General features: G+C 38.9%; 1 protein-coding gene across 1 annotated transcript in view; it reads left to right on the forward strand.

Moving 5' to 3' along the window:
* The first annotated feature begins 316 nt into the window (after positions 1-316).
* The window catches only part of HDAC10 (histone deacetylase 10), a 17,716-nt gene continuing 809 nt past the window's right edge, over positions 317-17,223 (forward strand). Inside the window, exons 1-19 of the mRNA XM_010145336.1 lie at positions 317-381; positions 1,233-1,367; positions 3,511-3,607; positions 4,249-4,346; positions 4,427-4,531; positions 4,742-4,810; positions 5,465-5,591; positions 6,088-6,153; positions 6,545-6,604; positions 7,339-7,428; positions 8,703-8,809; positions 10,395-10,462; positions 11,111-11,225; positions 11,851-11,941; positions 13,455-13,540; positions 14,026-14,079; positions 14,668-14,743; positions 15,159-15,344; positions 17,099-17,221. Of these exons, the coding sequence (XP_010143638.1) occupies positions 317-381; positions 1,233-1,367; positions 3,511-3,607; positions 4,249-4,346; positions 4,427-4,531; positions 4,742-4,810; positions 5,465-5,591; positions 6,088-6,153; positions 6,545-6,604; positions 7,339-7,428; positions 8,703-8,809; positions 10,395-10,462; positions 11,111-11,225; positions 11,851-11,941; positions 13,455-13,540; positions 14,026-14,079; positions 14,668-14,743; positions 15,159-15,344; positions 17,099-17,221 (1,818 nt within the window). The remainder of the gene's footprint in view (positions 382-1,232; positions 1,368-3,510; positions 3,608-4,248; positions 4,347-4,426; positions 4,532-4,741; positions 4,811-5,464; positions 5,592-6,087; positions 6,154-6,544; positions 6,605-7,338; positions 7,429-8,702; positions 8,810-10,394; positions 10,463-11,110; positions 11,226-11,850; positions 11,942-13,454; positions 13,541-14,025; positions 14,080-14,667; positions 14,744-15,158; positions 15,345-17,098; positions 17,222-17,223) is intronic.

A 17,223-nucleotide genomic window follows, 5' to 3' on the forward strand; every position in this document is an offset into this window, starting at 1 on the left:
CCTCCACCTGCACCAGAACTGCCCGTGCACACCTTTTGAAAATTCAGGTAACTGCGAGCCCTGCCCGTGTGTGTTTCAAGGCCTGTGCTATTATCTCTGCGCTGCTGCCTCACTCCTCGGCCTTGTTGGGAGGAGTCCTAAATGATTTTTCTCGATTTCATTTCATTAGTACAAAGTCTAAAGTGCAAAATTGTCATGCAAGCAGATATGCCTTGTGTGTATATTCTCGCTAGCTAAAGTAATACTTTGTTTTAAGGTACGTTCACTCCTTGCCTGAAATACTCCTAGGATTTTTTGGTTCGTTCTGTCTGTAGCGATGGCTTCAGGAACGGCACTGATTTACGATGCGGAGATGACCACTCACAAACTGCTTTGGAGCGAGTAAGTCACTGCCATCCTTTTTATTAACAGCTTCTTATTAGGAGTTTCACGAGAAATATCAAGTAAATGTCGTTCTTGTAAATGTAATAGGAAATACCTGGCAATAGGTACCCTGTCATTTTCCCAGTAAACAGAAAGTCTTTCCTTTTGGAGAAAATTGTTTATTTTATCCCCAGTTCGTGTCTGATGCTGTAATGATAATCTGACACTGGGTTTGGGAAGCATGTAGGCCTCCAGTCTGGTAGGCCTTAACAAGACACGTTAGCTTTAGGCATCTGAGTAGCCCTCCAAATAAAATATTCAAAGATAATTAAATTGTTTATAAAGCTAAAGTATCGTTGATCTTGGAAGAAAATGTAGATAAACTTGCTCAGTCGAAAGGTGTCAATTAAATTCAGTTAGAAATTGATATGTGCCATTTGCTTAAATTTACATAAATTAGACCAGTACTTTTGCAGTGCTCAGGGTAACAATCCACCGTTGTCTTCCTCCCAAACCTGCTTCTCCTCTGTTCACCTTCGTTGTAACCTATAGCTCCTTCATTTCGGCGTTCCTGCATCCCTAGCTAAGCATTGCTACTTCCAGTGGCGAGAGAGGAAACAAAAAATTATACCATTGTGTTTCTTTTTTATTTCTGTTTCTATTTTCTGCTCACACATTTTAGAACCAATTTTTGGCTCAATTTCAAAACTGAGTATTTAAAGATTTTGTTTTTCTTTCACTCTCACCTGTCCCTCTATGATGGTGATGAATCTTCTTGCAATGGGAAGCTAAAAGCTGGACATTAGGAAGTGTATTTGTTAGCTCTGTTGGGATGGTATTATAGTAATATGCCTATTGCTTATTTTCAGTCCTGTTTGTGACATTGAAGTGCCAGAAAGACTGTCATCCTCCTATGAGCAGCTTAAACGTTACCATCTTGTGGAAAGATGTGTCCATGTGCCCGCCAGAGAAGGAAGCGAGGAAGAGATCCTGCTGGTTCACAGGTCTGAAACTTTCTTTCATCACCATTCAGATTAATTCAATGAAATAACAGATCTCATACCTCCAGGACATATTCTGCACCATTTGAAAAGGTCTGCTCCAAAACTCAGTGACTTCCAGTAATTTCAATAGAAAAGGTTAGGCAGATCGTGTTGAGTGTGGTGTTGATGCTGAGGTGTGAATCTGCTTTCCACTGAATCTCCCTCTTTTGGTTCTTAAGTAATGAATGCCGATTACACGTAAGATTAAACTTCTCATAAAAATTTAAAAACAAGACTTTAAAGTCTAGGAAAAAAGTTTATTTCTTAAGAAAGATAATAACCTCCTCTTTCTCCCACTTGAGGTAGAGTGAACAGAAAAACTTGGCAGCTAGTTCTGGGGTGGGGAGGGGCTTTCAGAAGAACAGCAGCCTGCCCATTCTGAAGTCATGGCAATGAAGTCTGCTCTGGCATCTGTCACCTCAGTGTGATGATTCTGCAACCAACGGCAGATGATTCTGCATGTTGCTTGTATGCTCACTTGACCTCGTCAGGGAGTGGCAAGGGAAGTTTGGGAGCAGAGTGTGATGACAGAGCAGCCAGAGGCAGTGGGCACAATCCCATAATACCCAGTCGAGGTGAGCAGCACAAGCCCAGTGATGGTAACTGGATTTGGCCATGAGTTTAGATTGCCTGATGAGGCCATGGCGACATGGCAGGGCTGAGGTCAAGCTGGAGAGTCAATCAGGGTCCAGGTTAGCAAGGTTTGTGGCCAGATGCAGACACGGCTATGCATCACTGCTTCAGTGTAGTCTTCAGGGTGAGCGCCTTATATTAAATTATATTATTGCCTTATATTAAAGGCAAGTGCCAAGGGCAAGAGGGGAAGTGTCTGCTGAGACTTGTTAGCAGAGCTATTTGGAGGGAGCCTCCGCTGAGGCTCCTCCCAGCTCTCTCTTTCAAGGTGACCAGCTTTACTATCTCTGCTGGTTCTGAACCCAGCAGCAATCCCCAGGAGGGAAGGGGTGCACCCAGGACCGTGATGCCTGTGATGAGGACCATAGCTTGATCCCAAGTCATGCTTAAATTTTCAGATTCCAGAACGGTATTTTTCCCAAGGACATACTTGTTAGAATGCAATTAGTGCTGTGTACCAATAACTTTATTTCATAGTCAGTGTGTTGCCGGTTGAGTACAGAAGAGGCTTGATCACTATTTCCAGTCGAGTTGCTCCTGCTAGATGTCTGGGTTTCCATAGGAAAGCTAGAGATAATAGAGCTCTTTCCTTTCTAAAATACTTTTAGATTAAAACAAATTTATAACTCCCATAACAATGTTTCATGTACATGGTCAGTTAATGAGGCTGCTGCTGAAGTTTAAGTAGTAATTGTACAGTCACTCAGGTTCATATGGTTTTATTCCTGTTAATGTGACTTTGAAGCCACTTTTTAGCTTTATTTTTATTAGGCAGCACTAGTGTTTCTTGTGAAATTCCGATTGCTTTGGCATTGCTCACATAGAGGAATGCATATATGGCCGTCATATCCTGGATTAGGACCCAGATGGTAGAGGAGATGCTATGAGCCTCCATTTCCAGATCACTACACAAGGGTAGGACAGCGCATTGAGGGAACATTGATGCTAGTGCCTTCGTGCTTACTGCACTCCTGAACCACTGAAAAGAGGGAGTTAGTACGCACCTGATAAGGGATTCATTCAAATGGGAGGACTAGACGCGCATTCTCAGAGTTATAATTCACACGGGTGACTGTCAGAATCCTTGTTTAGTTCTCACTGGGATGGTATCTATACGTTGTATGGATTGCAAAATTAGATTGCTGCATGATAAGCAAAAGCATTTTTTTGAAAGCAAGACTATTGCTCTCACCACTGGAAAAGGGAGAAGCATGTCATATTCCTAAGACATCTGGGAACCCTTGATTTCATAGTGCTCCTTATTTTTTTCACTATATCCTGCAACTAGCATTGAGTTGCAGGATACCTGTTACCAGATACTCTGGAACAGAGTACCTATTGGACTTGTGAAGTCTCATAGAAAGCCCCTTTTAACATATATTCTGTTGCTTTTCATTACTTTTTGCATTAGAAAAAACCTCCTTTATAATTGCTTAGTTAAGGGTTGTGTTAATCTTTCTCTCCTCTGCAGTTCAGAACACTTGGAACTGGCGAAAAGTACCCAGATGATGAATGAAGAACAACTGAAAAGAGTCTCTGGAAATTACGATGCTTTCTTCTTTCATCCGGTGTGTAAGTTAAACTGCTTCCTCTCTTGGGAGTCAGAAGTATTTTTGTTACTGCATCTGAGTGATGCTAGGGTAAAATATGCAATACATTTTTTGCTGTTTATTTATGATATTGTTATAATGCTATAAATTAAATATTGTTGAGTGTCCTAACATCTATTCTGTAGTTGTATCGTGACAGTGTAGCACACTCCTCAAATTTTAGCTCTATTTGTGTCACATAGTGTCACTCTAGACGTGCAAATTAGTGACCTGCAAAATGACATTGTGGTAACAGTTGCTCTTAAATGTGGTGCCAGGTAATGGAAGTTGAAGTCTTTTGTGGTTTGTTTCTGTAAGATTTTGTTCCTTATTTTCAAAGGTGCCGTGTTATTCCATTAGTCAGTTCAATATGTCCATCTCATGTTTCTTAATGGCTCCAGGGAGAACGTCCTTGTAAAGGACATGGTGATCACAGGTAAACCTAGTAGAAAGCACGTTGAAATTTGCCTTGTAAAATTCTGTTTTCCATTATTGGCATACAACCTCCGTTGGGCAGAATTAGGTCAGGACAGTTTGCTGTTGGGGTGCAAAAGCATGTCATGAGTGATTAGTATAAGCTGATGAGTGACTGATGACAGCTATGAGCTTCTCTTTTTCAGAACACTTACCGCTGTGCCAGACTAGCAGTAGGAGCAACTTTGCAGCTGGTGGATGCTGTGATGTCAGAAAAAGTGTGCAACGGAATGGCCTTAGTAAGGTAAGAAAATATGTGAGAAAGCTTTCACTTCTTACCAAAACTTCTTTCTCTGTGAGTAACCATGGAAAACTTTGTTTCAGACCTCCAGGCCACCACAGCCAGAGAAATGCAGCTAATGGATTCTGTTTGTTCAACAATGTTGCTATTGCAGCAGAGTATGCAAAACTGAAATATGGCCTACAGAGGTAAGTGCATGGCTGACTCTAGAACAGCTCTTCATACCCAAGTACAGCATTTAGATAACAGTGTGACAGCGTACTGTTTTACATTAATGTCTAGAGCTTTCTGGGTGACATGAAGCCTTTGGGGCAGAAAAACATTGTTCCTCTCTACCTCCTCTAGATCAAGATGCTGTGGTTCTTCCATTAAATGTTTTCTTTTACTGATCTATGCAGAATCCTAATTGTTGACTGGGATGTGCACCATGGGCAAGGAACTCAATATATATTTGAAGAGGATCCAAGGTTTGAAGAATTTTTAAATTTTTTTTTTTTTTTAATGTTAGCTGGTTAAAGATTGCTTGCCTCTGTAGACACTAAGTTTTCTTAAATTTCTAAAAGTAGAATCTTAAAAAACATTCTCCTTGCTATGTTAGTCCCTGTTTTTTACTTGTCATAAAATAAAGGGAAAAATCTAAGAAAAAAAGATGTAAATCTGTTCTGCTTTAAAGAATAACAAACACAAAATCAGCAGTATGACTGCCTTGGTTTGCTGGTAGTAAGATCTCTTCATGCTGGTATTCAGGTAATACATCTATTCTCTGTATTCATAAATCTCTCAGTTACAGTATTCAAGTAGTAGTTGCATAAAACATGTGAGCTTTATATTGCTTTTGGAAAAGCCATGGAAGCGGGTTCTAGAAACAAGTCCTGCTCTTCTGAAAAGGTCCTGTGTTTGAGTGTGTGCATACAATAAATTTTTAGCTGGCTAATTTTTAGGTGAATTTTGACATAGAACCTTCTGTACTAAGTTTCATAGTCCAAGTCCATTAAGAGAACTAAGGAGAAAGGGCAATTCTGTTGTCTTGCTTCCAGTCAATACAGTCACCATGTTCAAGATATAAAGTCAGTTCTAGCATTTTTTTTCATCAAATTGGATTTGCTTTCTGTATCTTCCAGTGTTTTGTATTTTTCCTGGCATCGCTATGAACATCAGGAATTTTGGCCATCACTCAAAGAATCTGATTATGATGCTGTGGGTCTGGGAAAAGGAAAAGGTTTTAACATAAATTTGCCTTGGAATAAGGTAAAGGTTGTTCAGAGCACAACAAAGCAGGTGCAATAGCTCTGCATTTCATGCTTTATGTAACGCTTTCTGAGAAGTGTGCCGCATTGCTTGCTTGGCAGATGTCTTAGCACAGTATACCCTCTTCCTGTCAGCAGAATGCCTGCTGAAAAATAGGGCTTAGAATGTGGTTATCTTTAAAAATAAAAAAAAAAAAGAGAGGAAAAAACCCACACACAGAGGTTTTTTTCTTGACTGTCTTGCCTAGCTGTCAAATCAGAAAGTGTTGCAGGAGATGATTACGTCCATCATCATTCAGCAGAGAACAGAAGCTCATGCTTAAGGCTAAAAAAGGTGGATATTTATGCACTTTACTTAAAGAAAGTTTGATTTACTTGTCCTCAAAGTTCCCTTATCTTTACTTTTTTATACTATCTTCCTGTAAATTCTTGAACAACCTTAGAAAATTTGTTATTCCCACGGAAAAATATGACCTAATATTTCTCGTATTTTGCAGATCGGGATGGGAAATTCCGATTACCTTGCTGCATTTTTCCATGTGTTGCTTCCAATGGCTTTTGAGGTAAATTTTTACTGCTCTGCAATTTGAACAGCAGAAGCAAACACTACTTTCAAAGTACTTCTTAAGCAGGTACCATTGGATATTTTGTAGAAATGCAGTAATTGCCAGTAACAGAGTCAACACATTATTTCTGCTGGTATGACTGATGTCCTGATGAACTGAATAGTATTTATGGAATGCCAGCTTTTAAGTATTCAGTTTAATGATCTGCAGCTTCTCCAATAGGAATGAAAATAGTGTAAAAGGGTCATCTTTGTTGTTATTCAAGGAGAGTCCTTATTTTTGCTCATATTTGAGAGGAAATAACAGCTGAACATAGTACAGTTGAAATCCAGTACAAAATTGAAATTAGGACATAATATGTGCTACAACTCTCTCTGTTTTATAACAGTTTGATCCTGAACTGGTTCTTGTCTCCTCTGGATATGATTCTGGAATTGGAGACCCCGAAGTAAGTAACTTGTGGCCCTTGTGTCATGGATCTGTTTGCAAAATATTTCTACCTCGTAAAGGTCTTGTGATTGCTGGGTGAAATTTATGTTGACCAAGCTAAAACCACATTTAAGTCTTTAAGCTGACTCCAGCTCATTAAATACTATGAGACATGTAAAGACAGATTATCCAGGCGTAATTCTTGTGGTGGGTTTTGTACTGTCCTTTAAAGCAGTTGGTGCAGCATTTTGTTAGATTCAGTGAGAAGCAAGTTCCTGTATGCCAGCTCGGACTTGGATATTTCAGGTTGTAAGGGGGTCTTTTACCAATGGTTTTGATTCAGGGTTTCATCTCTGTCCTGGGTTCAGCTAGGATAGGGCTAATTTCCACGGCCAGGATAGCCAGACCAACCCAGCCAATGGGATACTTGATACCATACTGACATCGTGCCCAGTATATGTAAGGGTGGGTGGCAGAGGGTGCGCAGTTGCAGAGCACAGCACAGCTCAGTGCAGCAGTGGCGGTAAGCAGTGCATTGTATATCACTCTTTTTGTTGTTATTACTATTGTTTCCTCTCTCTCTGTTCAGGTAAACTCTCCTTATCTTAACCCATGTAGCCTTACTTTTACCTTTTCTCCTCCCTCTTTCCACCTCCCTGGGGGTAGGAAGGAGTGTCTGAGCGGCTGCGTGGTACTGTGTTGCCAGCTGGGTTCAAACCATGACAATCTCTTAACTTTGTTTCTTTAATTTAGGGTCAGATGAATGCCACTCCTGAGGTTTTTGCCCACCTTACCCGTTTCCTGATGCAGTTAGCTCATGGAAAGCTGTGTGTCATCCTAGAGGTAAAGACTTTAGAAACATACTCCCAGAGGAAGGGTCTTTGTGTTAGAGCCACGTGGGGCAAGCTAGAAGCTGGGAAGCAAAACTTCGTAACAAAATAATTTATTCTTTATTTCTTTGAGCATCAGAAATGAAAAAAATGGCTAAAATTTGACATTAAAAGAAATGCATGACTAAACTGATTTTTTTTTTTAACTTAAAACTTTGAATAGAGGAGCATATGATCAGTGTTCAGAAAACATGTCCTCCACAAATATATGCATTTCTTGTGAATAGTGAATTGTCTGCTGCTCTGGACAGTCCCAAACGCATTAAATGTGTTTAGTGAATAAGCTGCATTACCAATGTTTTTGCAAGTATATGTTGCTGAAGGAGAGTTTAAATAACCTTTAACCTAAATATACAGTTAGTAATGGAGCCTTACAAAATTACTAAACTCCCTCTTTTTTGATTAACAGCCTCTGTAAGCTCTTCTTTTTTAAGGGCTTTTTTATTTCTTTTAACCAATTAAAAATTGTTCCTTATTTTGAAATCTAGATTTCAATTCCCTATTTCTGCTGCATGTTAGAAAAACGGTGGCTTTTCAGGTAAATAAGTGTGTGGAAATATTACTGCCAAAAAGGTCTCCAATTATTCATTCGCTTGACCTCTGTTTTGCATGACCTTTCTTCCATCATCTTTCTCTCCAGCAGATTATTATAGATATTTCTGTCTACTAGCTGGAGTGCAAACAAGTATCCCATCCTAACAGAGGTGATGTGACTGCTCCAGGGGTCGTATGCAGGAAGCAATCTATCATCTGCAGTCCAGCAGTCTTACATCTATCTACAGTTGTTCTCCAGATTTTGCCAAACCATTAGAACAATTATATCCTCAAAGTGTCAGGCTGTACAATTCCCTTGTACAGACAATTTAGAGGACAGTGAGAGTGTTTGCCTTCTAAGGAATCTTCCACAAGAATTGTTGAAGATGGGTATCATGGGTAGGAATGGAGAAGGCATGTGTTTCCAGGGTTTTCATGGCAAAGTCATGACTGATATCTGAAATGAATTACACCGTGATAAACTGAGTTGTATCATGGGATGCCAGTGAAGTTCAGCAAGTAGCCTCTAACTTACTGTTCTCATATTGAAAATCATCAACTTAGATGTACTTGCATATCATCTTCCATTTTTGTAGATTCAGGTATATTTAAAAAGTTTAATTTATTCTCCATGATGATATTCAGATGTAACAAATGCTTGTTTCTTAGGTAACACAAAATACTTTTTCCTAGGGTGGATACCACTTAAAATCATTGTCTGAATCTGTCTGCATGACTGTAAAAACTTTGCTTGGAGATCCTGTACCTCAAATAGTTGGAGAAATGGCACCTTGCCTAAGGTAAGCATAAGAACTTTAGTCTCTAATAAACACAAGGGTTATTCTAAAGACATGCATGCTTTGAACATTTCACTGAAGCAAGGTTTTAATATGATGCTTTATAATATTTTATTTTCTGCTTTCGATAACTTGCGTTCCAAAAGTCATCCAAGGTACAATTTTGTATACTTTTCTCTCTGAAACAATTTCAAGTAGTGAGAACTTAATGGCTTATAATTTTATGCTGTTTATCCTTGGGCCTTGTTATCCTATAGAGATCCATCTCACTCAACGATGAGACAATCCTGCTGTAATCAAGGCAGTTTCAGTGAACAACAGCCAGTATTTGGGAAAACAAGTAGTTGCAAGGATTAGTTCTTCAGACTCCAGAGCCACCTCAGTTGCTGTAGTACAGCAACAGCTGGAGTTGACCTTTCTCTCTTCAGTGAGAGAAGGTGCTGTGCAGAGCCAGTCTGGATGACTCCTTGTGGTTCTGGAATTTGGAGCATTGAGTGCTGCGGTGTGAAAGCCCTTCGCTGTGTGGAGCTGTACCAAGATAATTAAACTTTGGGTCTAACTTCTTTTTGGAGACAGTAGGTTGTATTTGCACGATAGTGAATCTGAGCTAGTAAAGCATTCTGAACCTTGGGCCCGAATCGGTTTTGCATCTAAACAGAATCTTTCTCTTTACCTGTCTGTACCATCTCCTCCACATCAATCCTCAGTCTCTCTCCTATCTCGGTAGTTGTCCTGTGACTGCTTTTTCAGCAGTAATGCTTCTCATCCATTCTGGTGCCAGCCCACTTGGCTGTGTTAGTTAAAACTGGAAGCTCAGGTCGGTCAGGGAAGCAGTGTAGGCATACACAGGCTGTGGGCAGATTTGGGTTTGGTAAACTCTGATGGAGCAAAGCTGGTTATTCTGCTCCCAGCACATCCCATAGCCCCTGTATCACCTCTTTTTATTCTCTACCAGCTGTAGTATCTTGGGTTGCTATCATCCTAAGTAATAGAGTTGGTGACGTGTTTGTCCTTTATATCAGTCCAGCTCCTGAACACCTTACAAATAATCTCCAAGTACATATCATTTGTTCTGAATTATGTTTGTATGATAGCTAACATAATAGGATCATTTGCCCGTAGTGCTGCAAATACCAGTGATAATAAAAAAAAGAGATGATAACACAAAGAGTAGCAGGGAATGTGGGTTTTTTTGTTCCTGAACAGATAGTGGGTTTTTTTTTTTGTTCCTGAACAGATAGTCTTGCTTTTGAATGAATCTAATTACATCTACATTGTGTAGATTAAATCTCTGTCAGAGTGACAGGCAGGTGAAATCTTGCCTTTTCTCCAGCAGCAGGGTTGGGATTTCACTCGGTGTGTGTAAACACATGCTGCATGTGTTCTTCATTTGACTCTTGAAACTCATCTTTCCAAGCAACCTGCCCACTGACTCTCGTTTTCTTTACCTTTCTGTTCTGCATTCTTGGAAGAGACCAGAGCTGCTTTGCTTTGAATTGGATATTTTATTTTTGCGTTTTCATTGAGTTAAGCTATGTTTCCTGTATTTTCGTTAGTGCTGATACTGTTAATCCTATTTCTTTTGTAGTGCTATTGAATCTATCCAAAATGTGAGAGCAGCACATAAACCCTACTGGAAGTGGTTGACGTATGAAGGTAAATACTTCTCTCTTACTTCAAGCAAATGTGATTGGTAAATAGATTCATACGGAAATTCAAAGTGATTAAGATTAAAACCAGTGGATTAAAATAACTGAACTACCAGTTATTCCTCCAGTGACTGATGAAGCGCTGTAAGGCTTCATTCAAGGCCATGTCTGAAAAGAACTTCCGAAGGCAGCAAACATCATACCAAAAAGTAGGACTTTGATATCTGAGGATGCTGTCTTCCATGCCAAAAATATGGGCCTAAGATTTATTATCATTTATGACCTTTGTCTAGAGAAAAACAAATGTAGCAGTACTGAAAAGTAACGTCTGTGGCAGGAAATGCTGTAGCTAGTGCATGGAAATCAAGATGCATACTATGGATACAGATGTACTGTTTTGCAAATAAATGTAACACATGTATTTTGTAAAGAATGTAACAATAAATTACACATTGCTCAGGAATTAATGCATGTGAAACGCTTTTTTTTTTTCTAGACACATCATTTTTGCAAAATTTGAGCACCAAATCGCATCCTCTAAAGAAGGCTAATCCAAATCCCTCCACAGAACCTGAATCTAAGATAACTAACAATGATGAAACTGTCAAAATAGAAAGGTTTTTGGAGCTGCACATGAAAAATATTCTATTTCCAGTGCCTCCCATCAAAACAGCAGCAACAACCGACTCTAAAGGTTCAGCACACTTGCTCCCTGAACCTGTTCATTTAGTGAAGGAAATGGACAAAACTGAAATAAAAGCTCTTGTCAGGTTGGTGCTATCTTTTTGATTTTCAATGTAATTATGAGGATTTGAGAGGACTCTACAGACTGTCATCCACTTCTGTCTCCATCATCATCATCTTTTTGGCCTTAGCCAGAGTTTCTTCCTTTGAGAAATGAAGGTGTTGGTGTTGGTTATCACTCATAGCCTTGAAGTTCTTCAGAGAATTAATCAGAATGCTTCTGGAGAAAATTATTTCAACAGAGATGAAACAGTTAGTGCAAATGTATTCTTCTAGAGAGATTTTGCTAGGAAGGTGCCTTAAAGCTCCATGTATGCTTTTATCTGAAAACAAACAAAACCACCCAAACTGGTCTGACTTGAGAAGCTCAGCTTTTTGTCTTAGTCTAATTTTGACAGAACTCTATTTCCTGAATATTGTCAGACATGCTTGTTTCTTTCCAGTGCAGAATGAAGTCAGGTTTAGAGAGCTCAAGACTGTCAGGCAACAGCATTATCATCTTCCTGCTAGAGCTAGGTATTTGAGAATCAACGTGTAACATCTGTACAAAATGTACCCTGTCAATACTAACTGCAAAGTACTCTATCAGCATCCTCTTTGAAAGTGTTATTGCCTCTAACCTAGTTTTTCTTAATATGGTTTGTTTTACAGCGGCTTTTATGCAGACCTTGTGAAAGAGGACAGAACTTTGCACTCTCTTGGCAGTATGTTGGCCATCCTGGATAAAATACTTCAGAAAGAGGTAATAAAAAACTGCTTTGATTTCAGGGAGTGGGGGAGAGTTGGATTCCTCTGATTTCTGCCTCTATTGTCCATGTGTAGTTCATAACCCCACTAATCTCAGCTAAAATGTGCTTAGTTACAAGAGCAAAAAGAACTGTCAGGGATAGTTGTTAACTCCAAGACACCTTTCTAATCTCTGGGGAAGTTGTCTTCCAGCTTCTCTGCAGTCACAGTACATGGGTCAATAAGAATCTCATACGTACAGGTGAACCAGGCATTCACTCTTCCATCTGCAGGGAGCAGAAGCTGGTGTATCAGGCACTGGTGAGAAGCAGCAAGAAATCTGAACAAGAAATGTCAAAAATTTTCCTGTCTCCATGCAGAGTTTTGCCCTCTCTCTTTAGGAGAGCTTACTTCTGTGTTACCCTTCATTACAAGACACCATGCTATGTGCAGCTGCACCCACTTACCATTATTTGTGCAATAGTTTACTCAGAGTAATTTTTGTTTTACACGCATGCACACACACTCCCCCCCCCCACCCTGCAGTGGAGCAGTATGCTGTGATTCTGGACAGTTATTCCAGTTCAGCACTTTGATTCTTGCAGCGTCAGGAGTGAAAAGAAGGCAGGCTTAGGGGGTGCATGCTTGTATTTTTATATAAAAACTTGGAGAAGCAAAGAACAACAACTGCAAGCAAGTTAAGAATATTATGTCATAGTAAATCAGCCTCTCCCTTTGAATGAAAAGCTCTGTTTAAACTACCAGGTCTGCAAGGAAGAGTAACTGCCAGAACGGCCTCTTTCTTGTAAGATATCTTGCTGTTGAAAGACATGTATGTAGATCTCAGGGACAAATTTCTAACATTATAGACTATGTCTGTCTCTAGGAGAGCCTATAAATAGATCAAAAGAAAAAAAGGTAACTGCAGAAAGAAACAGAACCTTTCGTGAGTTGCAGGTGCTACGCTGAGCTTTTTGTCAACAAAGAAGGGGGAGCATGCATTATATTTTCGCTTAGCTTTCATGTACAGTTCAAAGCACTACACAACACAAGTGAACACTGAAAGGTTGGTGGAATAATACTGTCATTGTGTTTTCCAGGAAGAAACAGGTTGCCTAGGTTAAAGGAGGAGTCAGAATTCAGGGACAACCTCTTCTTCATAGGGTGTATTTCTCTGGTGCAGTTTGCCTACTGGCACACTGAGTGTATCCAATCTGCAGACGATTGAGAGAATGAGTAAAGATGACCTTCCCCTGCAAAAGCTATTTTTACAGTTGCCCTTCAGCATAGCACCATACTTTTGAAGTAGTAGAACAGCTCTTGGCATAATAATCAAATATGGCCTTTCTGTAGAAAATAAAAGCCATTTTCTTAGCCCTGCTATGACAGACCTTTAAGATTCTTTTCATACAACTGTAGCTTTGTTTGAATGATACATATAAACAAGTAAAAATACAGGTATTACAAATAAGAAATGGCATGATCTTATGCAGCATTAATTACTCCTGAATTAAAAACGTATGTTGCAGGTATGCAATGGAATTGCAGAATCGCCCACAGCTGCTGTTTCTGTTGCTGTTGCACTAAGACATTCTGTTCGTTTTGGATTTCAAAGGTGAATTTGTATTTTGGGGCCGTTTGACAAAGAAGTAAACACAAGATAAAAGTATATCAAATATGGCAAATTGCCTTTGAAACCTTAATTTTTAAAGAAGGAGCATCTCCATATGCATAGCATTTTCAATATGTACTACAGATAATATTGCATATACCAGCAAAAACCTTGTGGCTTACCAAAGGCAAAACGTTTGTAAGGATGACTGCTATGCTAGCCTACATTTTGTCAGATTTCAGTTGGTTTTGGCCTACAGACATTTTATTGATTTTGTTTTTTCTTCCCAGTATATAGTGGGAGAAAAGGGGTTTCCTTGAGCTGTCATAAATGTATTTTTTTATACCTCTAATGGACCAGATTCAGAGACATTATGCATTCTTTTTAATGCATCTAATCTGCATGCACACAAACGCTTTAAACAAATTGCACTAATTGAAAAAAAAATAGCTTGTAAATAGAATTGTATTTGGCTTTGTTTTCTGCAGAGTGCTTTGTATATTTGTTGGAGACATGCAAATCATACCGAACACAGAAGATGGGTGAGCTTTCTTTTTTCTGCAGAGAGTCAAATCCCAAAGGCCTTATAAATGTTCATAAGTGTCCATACGTCTAATGAAATCTGCACTAAGGAATCAGTCACGAGCGAATGTTCATTAATTTTAGAATGAGACAAAATACAAAACATCCCCAAATAAATCTCTAAAGGCAAACTGCTATCTCTAAGTGCCACTTTGAGTTTAGTGGTAGGTTTAAAGTATATAATCCTTCTATATTAATTGAAATTTAGATAGTTATTCAAAATAGAATATTGAAAATACAGAATAATAAATAAGGTGATTATTAATTATATGGGTGCCCCCCCCATAACTGCAGGGAGTACATGCTGCTGGTGCTGAGCTCCTTACCGAAAGTCACCTTTACTTATCTAGAACTCTTTTTTTTGCTGCTTTTTCTTTTGCCCAAAGCCTTTAATACTCACCTTAAAGATTTCAGTTTTAATTGTTTGCATTAAGGCGTGTAGTAATGCAAATAGGTACTTGCTCCTGTGTTGTAAATGAGAATTTAAAGAATGAAGAAAGAAAATAACTTTTTTATCTCATTGGAAGTTGTTGGGTTTTTATTTACAGAAAAATACTCATGATACATATTTGTGAGAAAGAACAGACCAGCTCCAAGCACTATATTTCTCTAAACTGGAAAGAGGTAAGATTTACTTTCTGGAAACAATATAAGAGAAAGCCTTTTTTAACAGAAATAATAGAATATATTTATGAATTCATAAAATGATCCTAAGAATTACACCCCACGTTGCAATGTCGTCCTTTGAAAAGACTTCCTTTTCCTGCTCTTGCGAGGGTACCACTCCTTCACAGATCTTTAGAGTGTGTTTAGAATGATGGGTTTGGGGAAACCTTCAGTAGCTACTGTAGTTCATCTTCAAGACAGTAGAGTTACGGTGCAAAGACACTAAGGAAAAGATTAATAGTCTGCGTGTTTAATATAAAAACTGCTGTGAAAATAGATCAGTATCCTGTTTCCTAGGTCAATCAAAAGCTTTTTTGAGATTATCCTCACTGTTTTGTTTTATGTGCTAAACAGTTCCTTGTTGTTGTTGAAGGATGCTGAAGGAAATGACTTCTTTTCTGCTGTACTTGGATTCATTCTTCCTATAGCATATAGTTATCAACCTAACTTGACAGTAATAGCTGTTGGACCAAACAGGAGCCTTGGAATAAGTGGGATTTCTCTGCTTTTTGCTTTACTGCAAGGATTAGCCGAGTCTCGCATTTTTGCAGTGATCGAGGTAAGAAGTGGTGCTAAGCCATGGTACTTCAGAGTGCCTAGGACAGAACTCGGATCAAGCAGCAGCAGCATGCTTGGTGTCAAGCTGCCCAGTAGTAAATATTGGCTGTATCTACACTGTCTTTGGTAACTCTTGAGTTCATGACACAAATAGCCTGAGTTTCTTCCTCTCCTGAGAACCAGACAAGGCAAGAGATACACACCCAGCTGTAGGCACCTGCATGATACGAGATGCTGCATCATGAATGCAAGCCCATGGTTATGTCCATAGGCAGTGGATGTTCTGACAATTTGCCACAATTTCTCTTTCCACCTGGGATTCACAGCTCAGAGTTGTCTCCTGAAAAGAGACACTCCTGTTAATTGTATGGCTCTTTCCATCAAATGTGATTGAAAGCTGCCCATGGTCCTGTTTATTGTAAAATGCTACATTCTTCTCCTTCTCTTCCCCTTGCTGTACATTATCATGCACGACTTCCAACATGCAGAAAATAAATCAGAATGGCACATATCCTTTAAGTGAACTTAATGGCCCTAATGCATAACCGAGGACCAATCTACCCCAGCTGTGGGGTTCTGATAGAGAACATGGGAAAGGAAATAAAGAATGTACGGATCTTACCCCAGTGCAGTGTTTCCATACACTACCACATTAAGGATTTCTAAGTTTAGGAAGTCAGACGAGGTATCCGGACCAGTGTGTGATAAGTGCCAGTGCATGTATCTTCCATGAATTTGTCTGATCTCTTGAAGAACTCAGCTGACACTCTTGGCCCCTGCAGCACTCTGTGTCTAAGAGTAACACAATTCCTCTGTGGGTCTGTCAAACAGTAACATTTGATTGCTTTTGTGCCTTCTAATTCTGCTTTAGTGAGAAACAATGAATAATTGTTCACGTATCTGTTTCCCAACAAGTATCCAGTTAAGACATACTATTCATTGAGCTGCCAGTTCAGTGGATTTTGACATACTTTGTGCTGCAGTCTTCTCAAATGTTATTTGTTTTAATTTGCAGTGCTGACTCATAAATGGTCTAAGCTTATATAATTTGTGCATTGATACACAGTATACAGAAATAGTGTGTTTGCATATTACTAATTAGGAGATGAAATGGAAAGAATTACAGGTATTCTGAACGGTAAACTCAGCTAAAAAGTTTGGCATGCATCTTAAAACAAATTACTGGTAATTTTACATTGGAACTCTGCAGGTAGCTCCATAACATCATTATGTCATCTGTGGGGATTTTATAATGCCTGTGCTTGGCTTTTTAAAATAATTGAAAAAATACTTGTATGTCTTAAAAATAAAATAGTCTTCCAAATGTCAATAATCTTCATATACTATCAACACTTCAGAGAGTAATTTCTGCAAGCAAATTATACTGATTTAGACTGTCAGGAGTCCAAAAAGTCAATTCTTGATGAAGCAAAATAGATTACTATTTTCTACCAACAGAAAGTAAATAATGTAGTAAACAAACTCCATGCTCCCCTTCCTTCCTAACATTTTCCACCTTTAACCCATCATTATATCTTCTCAACCACAAGAGGAAAACTGAGAGTCTTTCTCTGTTTACAGGAGATAAAAATTAACTTTTCCATTTTGACACATTTTTATTTGAAAGTGGAAAGTTGCTCATTCCTGCCACTGATATTAGCAACTTAATTACAAAAGCTTGTTTTAAAATATACCATGTGTTACTAAAACAAAGTTTGGTTCTCGGGAGTAATTTTTGGTTTTCTTTCTAAATAGGACTCAGAGAGAAATTTAATACAAAGTGTAGCCAAAGCATTAGTGGGTGTTTCTATACCTCACTTTGGAGTCTATGTAATTCCTACCCAAGAAAAAGTAAATAAAATAAAAATATTGAGAGACCA

The sequence above is a fragment of the Buceros rhinoceros genome, unplaced genomic scaffold (genome assembly GCF_000710305.1).
Source record: "Buceros rhinoceros silvestris isolate BGI_N320 unplaced genomic scaffold, ASM71030v1 scaffold10001, whole genome shotgun sequence".
NCBI lineage: Eukaryota > Metazoa > Chordata > Aves > Bucerotiformes > Bucerotidae > Buceros > Buceros rhinoceros.